The following is a 16,528-nucleotide window of genomic DNA, read 5'->3' as shown; positions in this document are numbered from 1 at the left end:
CGCTCAAAACTATTTTTAGTCGCAAATGCGAGTGCAGTGACGGACGGATCGCCACACTGCCGACATTTTACTCTGCGCGTCACGGCACGCTGTTTGATTGAGTTATCAAAACACGCCGCTATTATTCGGCCTTGCTTTTAACTTATTCCACCGAATACCGAATGTGTGTTTTTTTGCAATATTCGGCCGAATATATTCGGTTACCGAATATATTCGGTGCATCCCTACTTTCCAGTATAATGGAACCAAATGGCACTCATGCTTGTGGTGCTCAAAGCGCAAAATAATACGTTTGAACAACTCAACAGCAATTTCACTTTCCAGAAATAATGACATGGCTACTCAAGATAATCCACAGACCTTGTTGTGAGCGGTTTTCTATCAAACTACACCCACTCACTTTATCACTGAGCAGAAAGAAGTGTGCAATCTTAACTGACTCCAGGCCATACTTTTATTGTTATTCTCATACTGCATTGTCTGTGTGTGTGTGTGTTTGTGTCCCTGCATTCCTCTCCAGTATGGTTATGCCCCTAAAGGTTCCTCAGTGATCCTCTACAGTGATAAAAAGTACCGTCACTACCAGTACTTTGTAGCTCCTGACTGGCAGGGGGGAATCTACGCCTCGCCTTCCATTGCAGGCTCCAGGCCTGGAGGAATCATTGCCGCCTGCTGGGCGACCATGATGCACATGGGAGAGAATGGATACATCGATGCCACGAAGAAGATCATCAGCACAGCACGCAAAATCAAGAAAGAGTGAGATACTCACGCGTATCGACAGTCAAACAGCGAAGATGTGTTCATTTACAGTATCACGTCCAACATTTAAATTACATTTTGTTGTTTTTTTGATTGACAGGATCAGCAAGATAAAAGGCGTGTTTGTGTTTGGGGACCCAGAGGTGTCAGTGGTGGCAATAGGCTCAGACGTTTTTGATATTTTCCGTCTGTCTAATGCGCTGACGTCAAAGGACTGGAATCTGAACACGTTGCAGTTCCCATCCAGGTACATATTAAAAAAAATATATCAATTGAAATAAAAAGTAATATGATGATAAATAAGTCAAGAGTGTAACAACTATATGGTCTTCTCTCTCTCTTACAGCATCCACATCTGTTGCACAGTTCTGCACACACAGCCGGGCGTTGCTGATCGGTTTGTGCGTGATGTCAAAGAGCAGGTTGCCATCATCCTCAAGAACCCCCAAGAGAAAACCACAGGAATGGTGAGCCAGCTCTGCTTACACACCTGTTGACTTTGCATCCATACACTACAGTATGTGTAACTAGTACATTCATATGTAAGTAATCCCTAAAAGAACAGCTGTGTGTACATTTGATTTCATGCTGAGGGAGTTTTATCATCTCATCTCAAGATATACAAGGACACCAAAAAAGATGGCACTAAAGAAGTAGATGAATGAGTGCTTTGTGAATTTATTAGAATTAGCCTGACAACATTATGTCAAGGATCTCTAAGGAGATAGACCTTTTTGTTAAAGAGTAAGATCCTTTTTGTTTATCCAGAAACAGCCCCAAAATAGCCATCGCCACTCCATTTATATAAACAGTAATTTTAGTGTGTATAGAGCCAGCATGTTTTCACATCTAACTGGGTGAATTAAGGGTTTTTTCAACTTAACTAGAGTTGGTGCTTGTGGAACAGTGGAAAAAGGAACAAGATGAGTTTTCTTTGTTTTATTTAGTTTAATTTGCTATAGCCATTTTGGGGCTGTTTCTGGATAAACAAAAATAACCTTACACTTGAACAACAAGGTCTACCTCTGTAGGGAACCGTTACATAATATTGTCAGACACTTAGAATACCAATCTGAGCCTGTCAGTGACAAAAACAAGCACTTTTAGTGGACGGAATCTGATGGTGTGCATATGCCTTGAGTTGTCGTGTTACAGCCTGTTTCGCAGCTGCTGGCTGCAGCGCTTTCGTGCAATACTGGACCCATTATAAAAAACTGTTTCCATTAGTCATTTACACACAAATACGTGGGAGAATAGGGTCCAGGTTGAAAAATACCAAAGTTACCCTTACCTTAACTTGTATAACACTCTGCAGGATCTTAAGGACTAAGTCCACTTTGAAAATAGCATTTTTATTTTTAATTTTTAAAAATGCTGAAAAAAGACTGATATTGTCACTGCAGCTACAATAGAGTATGATATCGTAGTCTATCTAAAGTAATAATAGTAAATGACACTTTTTGATGTTAGCTCAGACTCTATAACTCACCATTTTGATTTGATGTTCCACAATCACACAGTGTTTCCTGTTATCTTTTGAAGCAACATGTTGTCAGTCTATCACAGACGATTGCTGAAAAATGTAAACCTACAGTCAATTTACAGTACTGTTTCCAGTTCAGCTGACCTGTATGTCTTTAAACTGTAGGAGGAAATCAAAGAACGCAAAGGAGAGAATCCTGTTAGTGTGTTGTTGTGTATTCAACCAGTGCATCTATCATTAAGCCAAGTGTGAGATGACAAACCATGTGAAATATGTTTGCCAGTCTCTCTTGTTTATACTGCTGTTGGTACACGTGGCATTTTGTTTTTGTGCTGCACAACCTGTCAATTGAACAACACGTGCTTTTTGGTGTGTCAGTTTTGAATGGAAGGAAACTCCACCCAACATGCACAAACCTGCCCTGTGCCAGTCAGGTTTCCGACGAGCACATCTGTGAGTGAAGCGTCACCTTCAGTTGAATAAAAGAGAACAGAGGCCACACATGAACCAAAATCTCAGTGAAAAAAAATCCTGAAATAACAGTAAAATATAAAAATATTGGTATACAATAAATAATCTAGTTAACACATTTGAGTTTATTTTAAATTTCTTTATGAAGTGTACTATTTCTTCCTTCATTAATTATTTGACAATTACTTCACTTATTTCATCAGGACACAGCACATGGAGACAATTCAGGTACCTTAAAACTGTTAGCACCTGATTGCCATACTTTTTTCAAAAATCTTAGTCTTTCTCTGAGTTATAACTCAGTCAGCTCTGAACACACAGATATGAAACACATATTTTTTGATTCAGTGTGTAGAACACTTTCAATATCATCGTATCTGCCATGTATCCATCATGAATAAAGTTCCATAAATCTTAGAATCATAGAGGGGAAAAAAACATTATAACCCCAGAACTTGCTTGAGAATCATCAGGTTTTAACGTTATATTCAGTCTAAAAATAATCCAGTGATAGTTGTCTATACATCTGTGGGTACACTGCACACAGACATTGCTAATACCTAATTCGGCAACCTTCAAATATTGACACAAAAATGTTGTCAAGTTATAACACACATCTTACTTATTAACTCCATATAAAATCATACTTCATGCTTACCTCCCCCAAAGCTTTAAGGGAACTGTAGTTTGGAAACTTAGGGCATGGTTATCTACGGAATTGAAGTAAGACAAAGATTAACAGTGACATCAGTAAATATGAACTTTTTTTCCTGCTTTTGTCTGATGGGAATTTTGCACTGTCTGACTTTAAAAACCACTGGGCAAACACAGTGACTCTCCATCTATAATATATGTACACCAATCAATAAATAACGTTGATTATCTTGTTACAATGCACGTCAAGTGGTGTCCATATGAATGTCAGGACAAAGGTTTTCCAGCAGAACACTGGATTTTAGCAAATGATCAATGCTATTCACTTCACCCACCAGTAGCTGTAATGTTTCGATGATCGGTGTACACAGCTCAGAGGAAATCTGTTCTCTGTGGGTTTTTAAAAGGTATGCTGGGAGATGTAGGAAAAAAAATAAAGGAAGTGCAACTATTGAAGGAAGGTTTATAAGAAAAGTAAATCATCAACCATTTCCTGAATTTCTCAGCACACCACACCAACACCACAGACTGGTGACAGTATAAGTGTAAATGAAGTGTGTGTTTTTCTTTGGCTACTGTGCACTTGTGAACTCACCTGTGTCTTCCTGTTGTTTCAGGGAGCAATCTACGGCATGGCCCAGTCTATCCCAGACAGATCCATGGTGACGGAAATCTCCCGAGGTTTCCTGGACTGTCTCTACAGCACTGAGGTGTCAAACGTCAGCCACATGAACGGTAACGGCAAAGCCCACTGAGGCAGGATCGGGCCAGGAGGGCCCGACCCCACCGCACGCAGGGAAACACGCTCGCCTCCTCCCAGAGCTCTGAGCTAATTGCTCAACAGTTGCCTTATCTTGCATACCTACACCATATGGAAAACATCTGCAAAGATCTTTTGAAGCACAAGCCATTGTCATTTTAATCAGCCCAGAGGGAAATTGCTCGTAACACTTTGCCTCAGTGGCACAGAGAAAAAATGACTGGTTCCAAACGAGTTTTAGTCTTTTCATTTGATTTTGTTAATGTAGTGGAAGTGTGTGTGTTTGTTTTTTATTTGTTTTAAAAGTTCATTTCAATTTTAGCTTTTGTTAAATGCATATGTCTGTCATAATTTCTACTGATTACAAAGCAAAACCATTCCTTTTTTTATTTTTACTGCCGCAACATTTCAGCTTGTTGCCATCACCACTTCACTATCTGTGATGACTCCGCAAAAACACAGACCACTGAAAGCTTTTTAGAAACGCTGTGCTGCCCTCTAGCATGAAACCTGATGTACTGCTTTAAAATGGCTCTACACGTGGAGGCCGGCCGAAGGTGAAAGTTATCATTATCATGTAGCAGTTCTCTGGAAGACAGCATTTTTAATGTAAAAGCACTGCAATGGCCTGACGAGAACATATCAGGGTTATCTGTGAATCACTTGAAACAACAAATTCCGATGTTATGATTAGAAGTTTGTCTGTAAGCATGAACATGCATGTCTTTGTTTGTTAGCACTTAGTATGACGACATTCATTTTGTTTTAAGTCTGCATTCGTGGTCCATCTATCATGGTTGGATTTGTAGACAGAGAAAGAGTGATTCAGATAATGGGAGTTTTAATGTCATTAATATTCAATAAAATTGTCTTTAAAGTTTAAATGAGGGAGAAGTTTTAACCAGACCATGAATACTTTAAAAGCAGCTTGTGGAATCCAAATCTTATTAACCACTTTGGTTATTTTTGGGATCGCTTTTCAGATTTGGAAAAGGACTTCCACACAGAAGCTGGCTTGTTAAGTAAAGCAATGAAATTTAACGTCTTTTAACAGACTGGACTGAAGACTGTTCCGACCCTTGTCTACTGTATGTTGTCATGAAGCAAAAAATGTAATACTTTCTCCGTAGAGTCACCTGTGTACCACCTTGTTTTAATCATTTGTCTCCTAATTCAATCTACCTCAGTTTCTACTCAGTACAAATGTCACTATTCATCCACTGTAACGTATTCTAACAAGGCGACTTTTTTTTGTTTCATTTCTAACATCAACTTATTATGGCATTTGACAAACTGTACTAAAGTGTTCTTAGATAAACTGATACTGAAAGGAAATAGATCCACTGTGATGGCGGTTTTAGATCCACAGACTGACAGATTTGATAGTTTTATGTTGGGACAAACCCACTCTCTGCCCTGTCTGAATGTGCATATATTTAGTAAATATCCATTCAGCAGGATACTTACACATTTACTAACAGGTTGACAACTTAGCGATGCATTCTGTAACACCAAAACAAACTTGTCTTGTTCTCTTTGCTTTCTTAATATTGCTTGTTGACATTGTATTTCCATGAAATTATTTCCATGTTTGTGCAATACATAACTTTTCCTTTGTGAAGTGATACCAATGGGAATGCTCTGCTATAAATGTTTAAGAGATAAGTCATCAAAAGCATAGTGTTGAATGACAGCATATCGGCGTTGTTAGTGTAATTTAACCATTTGTGCGACCACTGGGTGTTTATTAATCACTTAATTTGTGAGTCCTCTTTGTGAGTGTTTATGTTTTTGCATACTGAGCAGTTCAAAAAGAGATTAGACATGAATGTATGTAGGTTTTTTTCCATCTTCTAGTCCGCACCTGGTTAAATAAGACAGGACTTAATGTCCTCAAACTCATCATGTGTCCATCCATCCATTTTCAGATCATATACCCAGTGACAGGGTGTAGAAACCTGTGCCCATGCAAAAAAAGACTTTTCCAACATGACTCATTCTGTTTGCTTTCGAGAAATATCCTCAAAAATTGTGGTGATTGAATGGCCAAGAAATCTCTTGTTAATAAAAATATTTAATGCAAATTCCTCTTTAAGCATTAAGTGAAAGTGACCGCAGACTGTTAGAGAAAATCTAAATTGTCGTTGCAGTTTGGTGACATAATGTAGCAATAATGAGCGTTCACCTCTGTGCCTTCAGAGGTTTGAACTCATGACGTCAATAGAAGATTTAGTCTATAACATCCTCAGGGATTTGGCTTCATAACAGTGAAATCATTAAGGTCCACTGGTCTTTCAAACACACATGGGGGGGACAAAGCAGCGGGGGTACTATTGCATTATACTGTACTGTGTTTTTGACTTGTCCACCCCTGTACACAGTCATATGAGGCTCTGAATGTACAAGGCTCAAAGATTTGTGCTCATGTCAGCGTGCATCCTTGTTTACCAGATTTATTTTGAGCTAGGAAGCACCTGCTTGTTCCTCCCAGCAAACACGTTAACCCACTCCAGGGAGTTACCACAGTCACGCTCTTGGCTGACCACAGCAGATGGTCATTGTGTTTTCAATAAAATGCATTCAGTCTGATGAGAAAATCAGTTTCTGCTCTTTTTTTCAGTTATGACAAGAACAGTTTGACAGAAAATAACATTTACTGACAGCAAAGTACAAAAGCATTGTCACATAAGACACTAGTGGTGACAGAGGGACACATGTACCATTGTGAATGTTATCTGGAATGGTTGCTCAGAAATTACTTCTCTTTACTTCAATGTGTAAACATTATTTTTTAGCACTAGCTAATAATCTCATTTATCCACCAAGTGTAAAACCAACAACACATTGATGACACATTGGACCCTTTGCACTTTAACACCCACAGCTAACTAAGTGGTTCATATTCTTTGGATTTGCAGGTCACGTCCTCAGACTTCTCAGTGGAACGAATAAATGAAGAGCCGTGACTTTCAGCTCTCCAGTTTCCATTTTTGAGATGACTGATAATGTGTGTGGCTCACATCAGTGACGCCTGGTCAATAAAGGTGGCCAAAGTGATGTCTCGCTGGGAGAGCCCTCCACAGTCATGTGTGCTGAGAGTTATCTGGACCTGTGGCAACAAAGGAGAATGAAGCAGGGGAGTCATCATATGACTAGAAAAGGCTATTTTTATCAAATAACTTTGTGTTGCTTCAGCCAAAAGATCGTGCTTTTAATAGAAAGCCTCTAATCGTAGATCAGCCAACTTAATAATGGCATCAACCACTTTTTCCTTCCCACTGACTGACACACAGCAAAGCGAAAGAAAGAGAGAAAGGCAAATATCTACCCCTGCAACAAATTTCAGTGATAAAAGCAGTCAATAAAGTTCATGTTTGACAATGCAATAAATGCAGAAAGCAGCATTTGATGTGCAAAGTGTCTTTTGATGTTTTTGTGTTTAAACCGGGAGAGTTCAACTGTAAAAACTGAAATTAGCTGAGGTGTAAGCATGAAAGAGGTTAAAATGTCAACTCAGCTGTAGTTAACAGTAAATGATGAAAGCAGTGTCAACCTGGCATAATTTAAGATGTCTGAAAAAAATGGAAGAATAAGATATGAAGTTAAAGTGTGCCTAGCATCTGAAAAGGTAAACACAATACTGTCATATTGTCACTGTTCAAATCCTAAGTGCAGACCACACAGGTAGGCTAATAACGTTAGCATTGATTTTGGAGTCGTGTTTCTCGCCACATATTGAATGTAAGTCCAGCATTTACTTTCTTTAAGCTCTGTTTCAGTCTCTACCAACTTCTGAGGGAAATATCTTGGCACTTGAGCTGCGAAATGATCCGGTTTGTTCCCCAGCTAGTAGCTAGCTAACTGTGTCTGTTAGCTGTTTGGTGCTAAACAGGTAGCTAGCTACAGTGAGTGTTCAGCTAAAAACTGCTACACTTGAAACGCTGTGTTTAAGCATTTATAAATTAATTTCAGTTACTAAGACAGTGCTTTGGCAAAGGCAGCGGAGAAAGAAGTATTAAGATCGTTTACTTAAGTAAAAATTGAAAAGCTACAATGTAAAAATATTCTGTTATTAGTAAAAGCCCTAAAATCATACTCAATTAAAGCTACAAGCAAGTACTTGCATCAAAATATACTTAAAGTACTCAATATGCAGAATGGCCCATTTCATATTCATATATTTTATTACTGGACTACAGTATTGATTCATTAATGTGTTCATCATTTTAATGTCATGACAGTTGATAAATTGGGGATGATTAATTTCTATACATGACCTGCTGGGTAGCTTAATGTATTATATATCTATATCTATTTGTCTATATCTACAAAGATAGATATATAATTTAACAGTTGAGTTATATTTTGTATTGATAGTCTGAATCTGCAAAGTAATAACTAAACATTTGTCTCCAAAATTTAGTGGAGTATTAGTATAAAGTAGCATAAAATTGAAAGAAATAAGTAATGTACAAATATCTTAATGGTGTCACTGGTCAGAGATGCGTTTTTGTCAGTCTTAAGAAAAATGTTTATGATTTTGCTGATAAATATAGGTATGGTTTTATTGAAGACTCATGAATTTGAATCTTTGTACATGGTCACAGTACTGGGCTCCTCAGGACCAAGTTAAGCAGTGATGTATTCACTGATTACTAAAAGTGCAACCACCCTATAGGCTGCAATCTCCTTTACATGAGTCCTGATTAATATTTTATACCTTATTATAGACATTGAACCACTCAGGATGATGGTCCATCTTCTCTGCTTGTAACGCCACCCTGGACATGAAACCAAAAGCCTGAAAGGAAAGAACATCATATTATCTATGTCCATACAGTAGTGGTTGCTATTTATGTGGATTTTGTGAGTTAATTATGATATGTTAGAAACCTGATTAAAGTCTTTAAAAATAAACTCTTTATAGATTGCATCCCGTCCAACAACCTCCACCCACTGAGCGTTGCGTAGCAGGGGGAGTAGGTGGGTCCTCTCCTCCTCAGTTAGACTCTGAATTTTACCAGCCTGGTAGGAAAGAGAGGAGGCAACAGTACAACAGATCAGAGAGGGGCAGTTTCACAAACACAAACTGTGATTGGTTGCACAGGATCCCATCTGGAAACAATGAAAGGCTGCATTCCTGGTTTAAAAAACTAGCTGGTTCAAAGGCATGTGGTGGAAGGGGGTGGTAGTGGTGGGAGGGGGTGGTGCTCCTTTTTGGTAATTCAGTTCCTAATCTTGACACATGATGCAGGGTCACATGGATTTTAAAGTTACTTATACTTGTTTCATCCAGCTTCAGTGACCCTGACTCCAAACTGCACTGTCAACATTTCACAACCCCAAATAGACGTCTGATTTTATTGCACAACCAAGAGGGGACTTTTGAAGGCTTTGAACCCAGATGAGCAGTCATGCTTGTAAACCAAGAGCGCAAACAGATGTCACAATGACCAGTAACAGAGCAATGACATCAACAGGTATCATAGCAACAGTCTAATCTGCTCTATCAGTGGAGCGAATGGGCAGCACACAGACAATAGCCAGTGGCTTAAACCTCATCTATTCATCACGTGCGGCAGCTTAATGCAAACACAAAGACAGGAAATGTGCTTATGTCAGTCTTATCCCTGCAGAATCACACTGGCACTTATGAAACTTAGTATCAAATTTATCTATTTGCAATTGTCAGCCTGCGATAAAACATCATCTAGTGGAGTTTTAGAGTATGAGAGTGAGTAAATGGCAACAGGTGTGTGAAACACCCTGTGTGCAGCCTGGATACACACTGTAGAGAGGTTGTGTACTCACCATGTTTGCAGAGTGTTTTCATACACAGAGGAGGTTCAGCTCCAGCTCCCTGTTGCACAGATCTGCTGTGGCAGCCAGCGAGAGGGACTGGATTGACTTTATCTGACACATGAGCTGGAGGTCCTGCTTAGCTGCCCCTGCAGAAGCCTGAGCAGAAATCCTCACTGCTGCTAGGTTACTCAGCCACATGTCATCATGGGTTTAATCATAAACTGTCATCTGTTGCACAAGGCATGTATAAGGCCAGCTATTGTAGCAGGATTCAGTAAACACTGCTGCAATGGCCAGCTGTGTGAGGAAAGGAGGAAGAGGCTGTCCCTCTTATATACACCTTTTAATAATCTATGTACATTGTGTATGCTCACGTATTAAGCATGAACTTAAACTTCAGAATAATAGCACACTATTAATGATGTCTCTGTTCATTACGACAGCAGTTTTTATAGCAAGTGCTGCTCTTCAGCTGGCTGGAGTTCATGTCAAAGGTTAATGAGAAGTTCCTTGAGATTGCCCCGGTGAACTCATCTGTCACGGCGAGCGCTCAGGGAAATGAACTGGTTAATGAAATGAGGAGAAGGAGAGGATGTGACAAGTGATCAGCATTTAACAGTTGGCTGAGTGGGGAAATGAGAATGTGTTTCGGTGTTTTTGTTACAAAGCTGCAATTTAGAGCAAAACCATTAGATTGGAGTCAAATGGTTGTGTAAATTGTGTTTGGAAATTTAGCGTGTCCCTCTGACTTCTACACTGATACACACACTTAACTCATGTAAGCTTTTAAACTGGCAAAGTGTATGTTTTCTTCATTAAGTCTCATTTTATTCGTCTTCTATCTCTGCAACCAAATTGCAAACTAGTTTTGCCCTACACGTGATTCCAAACATACGCATCACAAACCAGCTTAAAGACACCACCAACCACGCATGCTTACTGCCCTTTGACCACTTTTTATATTGGTGTGAGTGTTATAAAGATGAGCAGTGGAAGAAGTGTTTTCAAGTGGAAACATGGAGCCCAGGAGACTGCTACAAGCAAGTCTAGCTTTGTTAATCCTTGTAACCAGCAGCTATGGAGGACACTTAAACCCAGGTGAGTCTTCTAGGATTCATTCTGGTGTTCAGTGTGAAGCAGTCAAAAGTTTTCCTGTTGTGTCCATTCGACACAGGAGCAGTCACTTAATGTCAACACCAAAAAAATAACAGTTTTCTTTTTAGCTTCTTGTGACAATCAATGTTTGGTCTTCATAATCAAGGTTAACATTCAGTTATGACAAATTGAGCTGTCAGTAATATGAGAACACTCAGTCAATAGTATTGAGTTGTGTTATGATCTTGTTAATGTTAGTGATCTGATACACCCCTCTGCTATCGTATATTTATGATGTACAAAAAGCATTGTGTGCACCATAAATCAGTGTTGCTTTGAATCTATGTAGGGCTGACACTGAGAATGGACCAGGCTTTGTTAACATTTCATAACAAGCTGACAGAAGAAGTGCAGGTCCTCTACACGTCAGATTACTGCTACAAGGTAAAGAATATATACTGTCACTCTGTTTGTCTCTTCCCTTTGTCTGTCCGTCTCGGTTGTCCAAGATGTCAATGTCAGCAAAATTACTTAAGTTTTCCATTTGTCACATTTGAGTGTTCTGTAAAGCACTTTGAATTACTTTGTGTATGAATTGTGCTCTATAAATAAACTTGCCTTGCCTTGCCTTGAGTGGTTCATAATGATGCACACAGAACAAGTCAGCAACTTTAAGCAAGTGCCTAGTTTGACGTTCTTGTTTCTTACCCAGATCTTTCTAGAAAGGTTAAAGGTTACTCCAGTGATTTAGCAGTGGATCCTTCTGAAATTGGACTCACATGAGAAAGATTCCTTTAAAAAAAAGTTCAAAATCTGTTACACCCTGACATGTAGTACTTAGTGTGAGTCAAGCTTCAAAAACACTGGATCCTACATTTTTCATAAACAGGGTTCCAGCAGATGTTAAATAGCCTAGTCTAGTCTAGTTAAATGCATGACATCCATTAATCTCAAAATATGACCCTGACTGTTAATGAAATGTCTTAAATCAACCTGTCAGAAGTCTTAAATATGTTAAGACACGGGAAGTAGGATGTTGTAGGAAAGAGGATTGTTGTTCTGATGTTGCAATCTTAAAATAACTGGAACAATTTATCAAATCCGTCTCTCATAACGTCAGGCAGAACAGGATAACCAAACCAACAACCCTCAAATTTTATTCTGGTCAGGATTTTCAGAGCAGATGATCCACTGGCTGCTGGCTAGAAACCCGCCAACAAATAGGTATTGCCCACTTCTCTTCTATTCTCATCTCTGCCACAAGACGAAAAAGTAATTTTTCTGTTAGAATAAACATTTGAGCAAAATTTTCACAAACCATAAATAACTGATGTCAGTGTGTTTTTTTTTCTCTTAATTTTTCTTTCTCCAGTTTTAGTTATTGTAAAATTGTTCCTAAATTCGTTCTTTGAGCTGTGTCAGAACACTGTGTGAGGGTTGGGGTTTGAGGGGGTTAAACAAAATAGGATGGAAATGACAATGGTGGCCCGTTTGTCAATTTGTGTTGCCATGGGCATTTCTATCGGCTTTGCAGCATATTCAATGCATTCAGCGGGTTGTTTGAGCATCATTAGGTTCTTTGAATGTATTGTGACAACATACAGCAATGGGTTGAAATAAAAACAAAAAAAAGTACCTTCAGTTCTTTAGTATTTTTAGAAGTAAGTACTCAAGGACTTCAACTCAAGAAATGATATGACTCAGCAACTTTTACTTCTATTGGAGTAATGTTTGACCAGGAGAAACTTTACTTTGACTGCAACAAAGTTGTGAACTTTGTCTGTCACTACCTACCACTGAACCTAATACTGTCTCTTTATAGTTGCATTTGCCTGTTGGCAAAATGTAGATTAACCTAACTCACTCTAATAACCTTATTCCTACATAAAATGGGACCATATATATATTCTACTAAACATTATACTTACCTTCAATGCTTGAAAAAATCTGTTTTGATCTTGAAAAGGTTGTAAAAAGCATTAACTTTAACTGTCTGACAGCTGTAGAAACCCTGTTTGTTCCTAGGACTTATGTGCATTTTCCTTTTTACGTATTTTTGTCTTCATTTTTTCCTTTTATTTCTATTTTCTAATCCTGAGAAGCACACCACGTTGCATTTCACCATACATATTTGTGTATCTGACAAATAAACCTTAGAATCCTTGAATCCTTATACCTTTAATCATCATGATCCCACCAGATTTGTCTTGAGACCCCTCTGATTGTAAAGTACTTTAGTGTTGTCCCTGTTTTTACTTCTCAGTGTGTGTACCAGCATTTGCTCACTGTGAAACCCAACAACAACAATGCATCTGCAGTGGTCAGCACTAAATTCACTCTGACTCTGCAAGTGGAGTCTCAGACCAGGAATGAAAGTCTTTGCAGGTAACAAGTTTACCATTCTAACAAAGCATCAATTACATTAAACCACCTACAATCCAAAGAAGTAAAAATGCTGATTTGTTTCCTGTTTACTCGTATTAACTGCCTGTGGGAGTGTATAGCTCCTCTTTGCAGCCATGATATAGTGTGGTGGCATCCAATGATTACATCAGCAGTCTGCGAGATTATTTACAGTGCTTGGGGAGGAGGCCTGACCTGCTTTCTGGACCTGACTGATGCCCTCCCTTAAACTACCTCCCCTGGTATCGATCAGGAGCCTTTTTGGGGTTAATAAGACCTGACATTCCAATATTGATGAAAAGGGCTCATTAAAGCTTCAAAGCTGCTCGTCCTGTGGAAGCCTCAGTGGGGATGTTAACTGGAGATGACAGTCCGCATATTTATAAACAATCAGGACTGACAAGACACCAGGGCAGAGTTTTCCATCTGGGGGTCACCTGTAAACATGGTGCCAGAGATTCAGTTACAACATGACAAGCCTCTGATGCTTTTCTTGCTCTCTCAAAGGTCTGGCCCTGGGCTTCCTAGATCAATGCTGAGGTCTCTAACCAGACTATTGATTTCCTTTTCCCCTTTGAAAAAACACTCCAAGTGATAGCTAGTATGTCATCCCAACAGTGGATCAATATGAGCATGTAATGCATGTTTTTGGGGCCTGAAACTGGAGATGATGAGAAGGCAGAGGGATGCACTTTTAGTCTGAGGACACTAGGTGGTGCTCCTGAGCTTTAAAGGTGTAAAACCAACAGAGGGAGATAAGTAGACCATTTTTTATAGTCAGGTGAAGAGTAAAACAGCAGCAAGTGGATGAAAAAAGTAATTTAATACATGCTTTGAAGGAAGTATAATTCCAAACAGAATCAAATAAAAACAAGCAGTATTTCTATTTGCTTTTAGGGTAAGTGTGTGTCAATATTTCACTGTTTTGGATGCAGGTGGAGTCAGACATATGGAGAAGGTGGTCATTACTCTGTTTGGATCCAGATGTCCGAGGCCGCCAGCTGCACTGAGGCTGTGGATAAAAGACCAAACAATGCATACTTGCGTAAGTGCACAACACTGATGAAGGATGCAGGATGATGACATTCAGTAATCAGCTGCACAGTTTTGAATAACGGACTGAGAGTGAAACGTGATTGCTTTGGTGAGACCCAGTGACAGTAAAGGGACCTGTGTCCATGCTCAGGCCAAGCCTTTGATCCACTCTTTACTTAATTGAGTCAGCAAAGAGGAGAATCACTCGGCTCGTCCACATCTACTGAACAGTAATACTCACCCGTCTCCTGGGACATGATGTGTATTGATCAGATAAGACATGCCTTCTTGAAAAGGGATAAAAGAAAAGCTTTTCTGTTTGTTTCGAAGGCCTGGCTCCACGCGTGGAGGATTGTGGGTAATACATTAGGGAGTGTGGAAGGATTAGGGCGTAATGGGATTTTGAAAGCGTCTCTCTCCATAATGTACACTCTACTTAACAATATTGCAGATTATGTTGTAGATCAGACTTTTAAGGCCAAGTAGCCATTATCCAAGCAGATATATGGTCAGTGTGACGGCACCCCTCACAGTATGATGAGCTTCCATTAGCTCCGCAGACCTGTGATTATACAAACTCCCCATAGGACTTGCTCAGCTTAAGTAATGGTCTGGTCAGCAGCTCAAGACAGGTTAGAGTTGCCCTGCTAGGACATTTCAAAGTTTACTTCAGCGTCTCAGATTGATTAGCTGCGTGGCTTCATGAGGTCATTTGATGGGTGCGGTATTCTTCAAGGATATGTTTCTGTGCAGCTGCAATCAGATCCACCCTTTAATCATATTAGTACTGTATTCTGCATTGTACCACAAACCACAGGTCACCTGCTGAGGCCTTAGTTCTCACAAAGAAATCCAGAATATCGACTGCTTTCAAGTATTTGTTCGACTTCAGCTGTTTCATCGATGAACTGAACTTAATCTAGCTGTTTTGTGTCCATCACTTTCTATTTGTTGTGACAATAACTAATAGAGGGAGCGTGGTTGTTGCAGAGATCAAGTGTTGTTTCACTTCATGTGCTGAGAGCTTTATGGTGCTTTTATGAGTGGACAGCAGAGATGCCATGACTTTTCCGGCGCGATTAAGTGACCACTCTTTGTTCAGAGTAGATGTCATAGTGTGGATTTAAGCTCAGTTTAAATGGCTTCTTTTTGTTTGTTTTTCCACTGAAGACAAACATGGCGCGTACTGCCCCCTTATTTCCTGCGCTTTGACGCAAGAAGGCCATAGTGATATCTCCTGAGCCTATGTGTTATAGTTTTATAATCAGCAGCACAGCTGTAAAATGTCTCACTGTTCTTTCAATGCTGCTGGTGCTTATGGGTGAACAATGGTGTAGCAAACTTGCATTTTTGTTTGCATAAAAGAAGATAAAATTGGACTATGTGGTGTTTGGCGTCATTTTCATTGCACTAATGCCTCTGGGAACATTTTTGTCGCCATTATGCAGTGATCATGTAACATAGGCTTTGTGGTTCCTTAAACACTGAATCCTTAAGCTTTTCCCTATTCCTTTTTGTATGATCTGTGTAGATTTCATTATTTATTTAGCAGGTAAAAGGCACCTCAGCTGCAGCGTTTGTGCCCTCTCGCACTGTAAACCTCATCTTGACCTCGTCCCCATCTATGATGCCCCTTGGCAGAATAGCTCTTCTCTTCTTTGTTTTCTTCTCCTCGTTCCAGTGTAGCCTTACATTTTCCTTTTGGTACGCCTGCAGGGTTAGATTACCCAGATGGATCGACCAAGAGTTTTCCATTAGGTCCTTGTTTGTCACTTGAGGGATCCCCTTTGACACTGGTTGACTGACAGACAGCCACAAGGGAGCCCAGAGGCGAGTAAAGCAGACAGTTTGGACTGGTAATCTGGCCCTTTATCCCCAGTCAGATCCCATTTTGATAGAGATGTACAATATAAAGCTCCTGACATGGCCATTTCCATTTGTAAACATTTCCTTTTTTTTTTTCTTTTTTTTTAATTTTTATTTTGCAGCTCTTCTGGTGGCAGCTCTTTCACTGGCCGTAATCGCTCTCTTATTCGTTGTGGCACCCTACATCTACAGGTACA

General features: G+C 39.5%; 3 protein-coding genes across 4 annotated transcripts in view; 2 read left to right on the top strand and 1 right to left on the bottom strand.

Moving 5' to 3' along the window:
* sgpl1 (sphingosine-1-phosphate lyase 1) overlaps positions 1-6,727 on the top strand; it is a 16,522-nt gene extending 9,795 nt beyond the window's left edge. For both annotated transcript variants that reach the window (XM_050070438.1, XM_050070437.1), the window contains exons 11-14: positions 521-759; positions 863-1,009; positions 1,109-1,229; positions 3,988-6,727. In XM_050070438.1, the coding sequence (XP_049926395.1) occupies positions 521-759; positions 863-1,009; positions 1,109-1,229; positions 3,988-4,125 (645 nt within the window). In that variant the 3' untranslated portion in view covers positions 4,126-6,727. The remainder of the gene's footprint in view (positions 1-520; positions 760-862; positions 1,010-1,108; positions 1,230-3,987) is intronic.
* A 38-nt stretch (positions 6,728-6,765) lies between these two features.
* Positions 6,766-10,097, bottom strand: pcbd1 (pterin-4 alpha-carbinolamine dehydratase/dimerization cofactor of hepatocyte nuclear factor 1 alpha). The gene is made up of 4 exons (XM_050070439.1): positions 9,942-10,097; positions 9,024-9,155; positions 8,851-8,931; positions 6,766-7,239 (listed from the first exon to the last, which is right to left on the bottom strand). Exons 1-4 carry the CDS (start codon positions 9,942-9,944, stop codon positions 7,147-7,149), a joined length of 309 nt encoding a protein of 102 aa, XP_049926396.1. The 5' UTR covers positions 9,945-10,097; the 3' UTR covers positions 6,766-7,146.
* An 803-nt stretch (positions 10,098-10,900) lies between these two features.
* Positions 10,901-16,528, top strand: part of ret (ret proto-oncogene receptor tyrosine kinase) — a 57,699-nt gene continuing 52,071 nt past the window's right edge. Inside the window, exons 1-5 of the mRNA XM_050070436.1 lie at positions 10,901-11,030; positions 11,377-11,471; positions 13,291-13,412; positions 14,366-14,475; positions 16,454-16,523. Of these exons, the coding sequence (XP_049926393.1) occupies positions 10,949-11,030; positions 11,377-11,471; positions 13,291-13,412; positions 14,366-14,475; positions 16,454-16,523 (479 nt within the window). The 5' untranslated portion in view covers positions 10,901-10,948. The remainder of the gene's footprint in view (positions 11,031-11,376; positions 11,472-13,290; positions 13,413-14,365; positions 14,476-16,453; positions 16,524-16,528) is intronic.

The sequence above is a fragment of the Epinephelus moara genome, chromosome 19 (genome assembly GCF_006386435.1).
Source record: "Epinephelus moara isolate mb chromosome 19, YSFRI_EMoa_1.0, whole genome shotgun sequence".
Lineage (NCBI taxonomy): Eukaryota > Metazoa > Chordata > Actinopteri > Perciformes > Serranidae > Epinephelus > Epinephelus moara.
The sequence above is the reverse complement of the archived record's forward strand: the minus strand, read 5'-3'. Positions and strand labels throughout refer to the sequence as shown.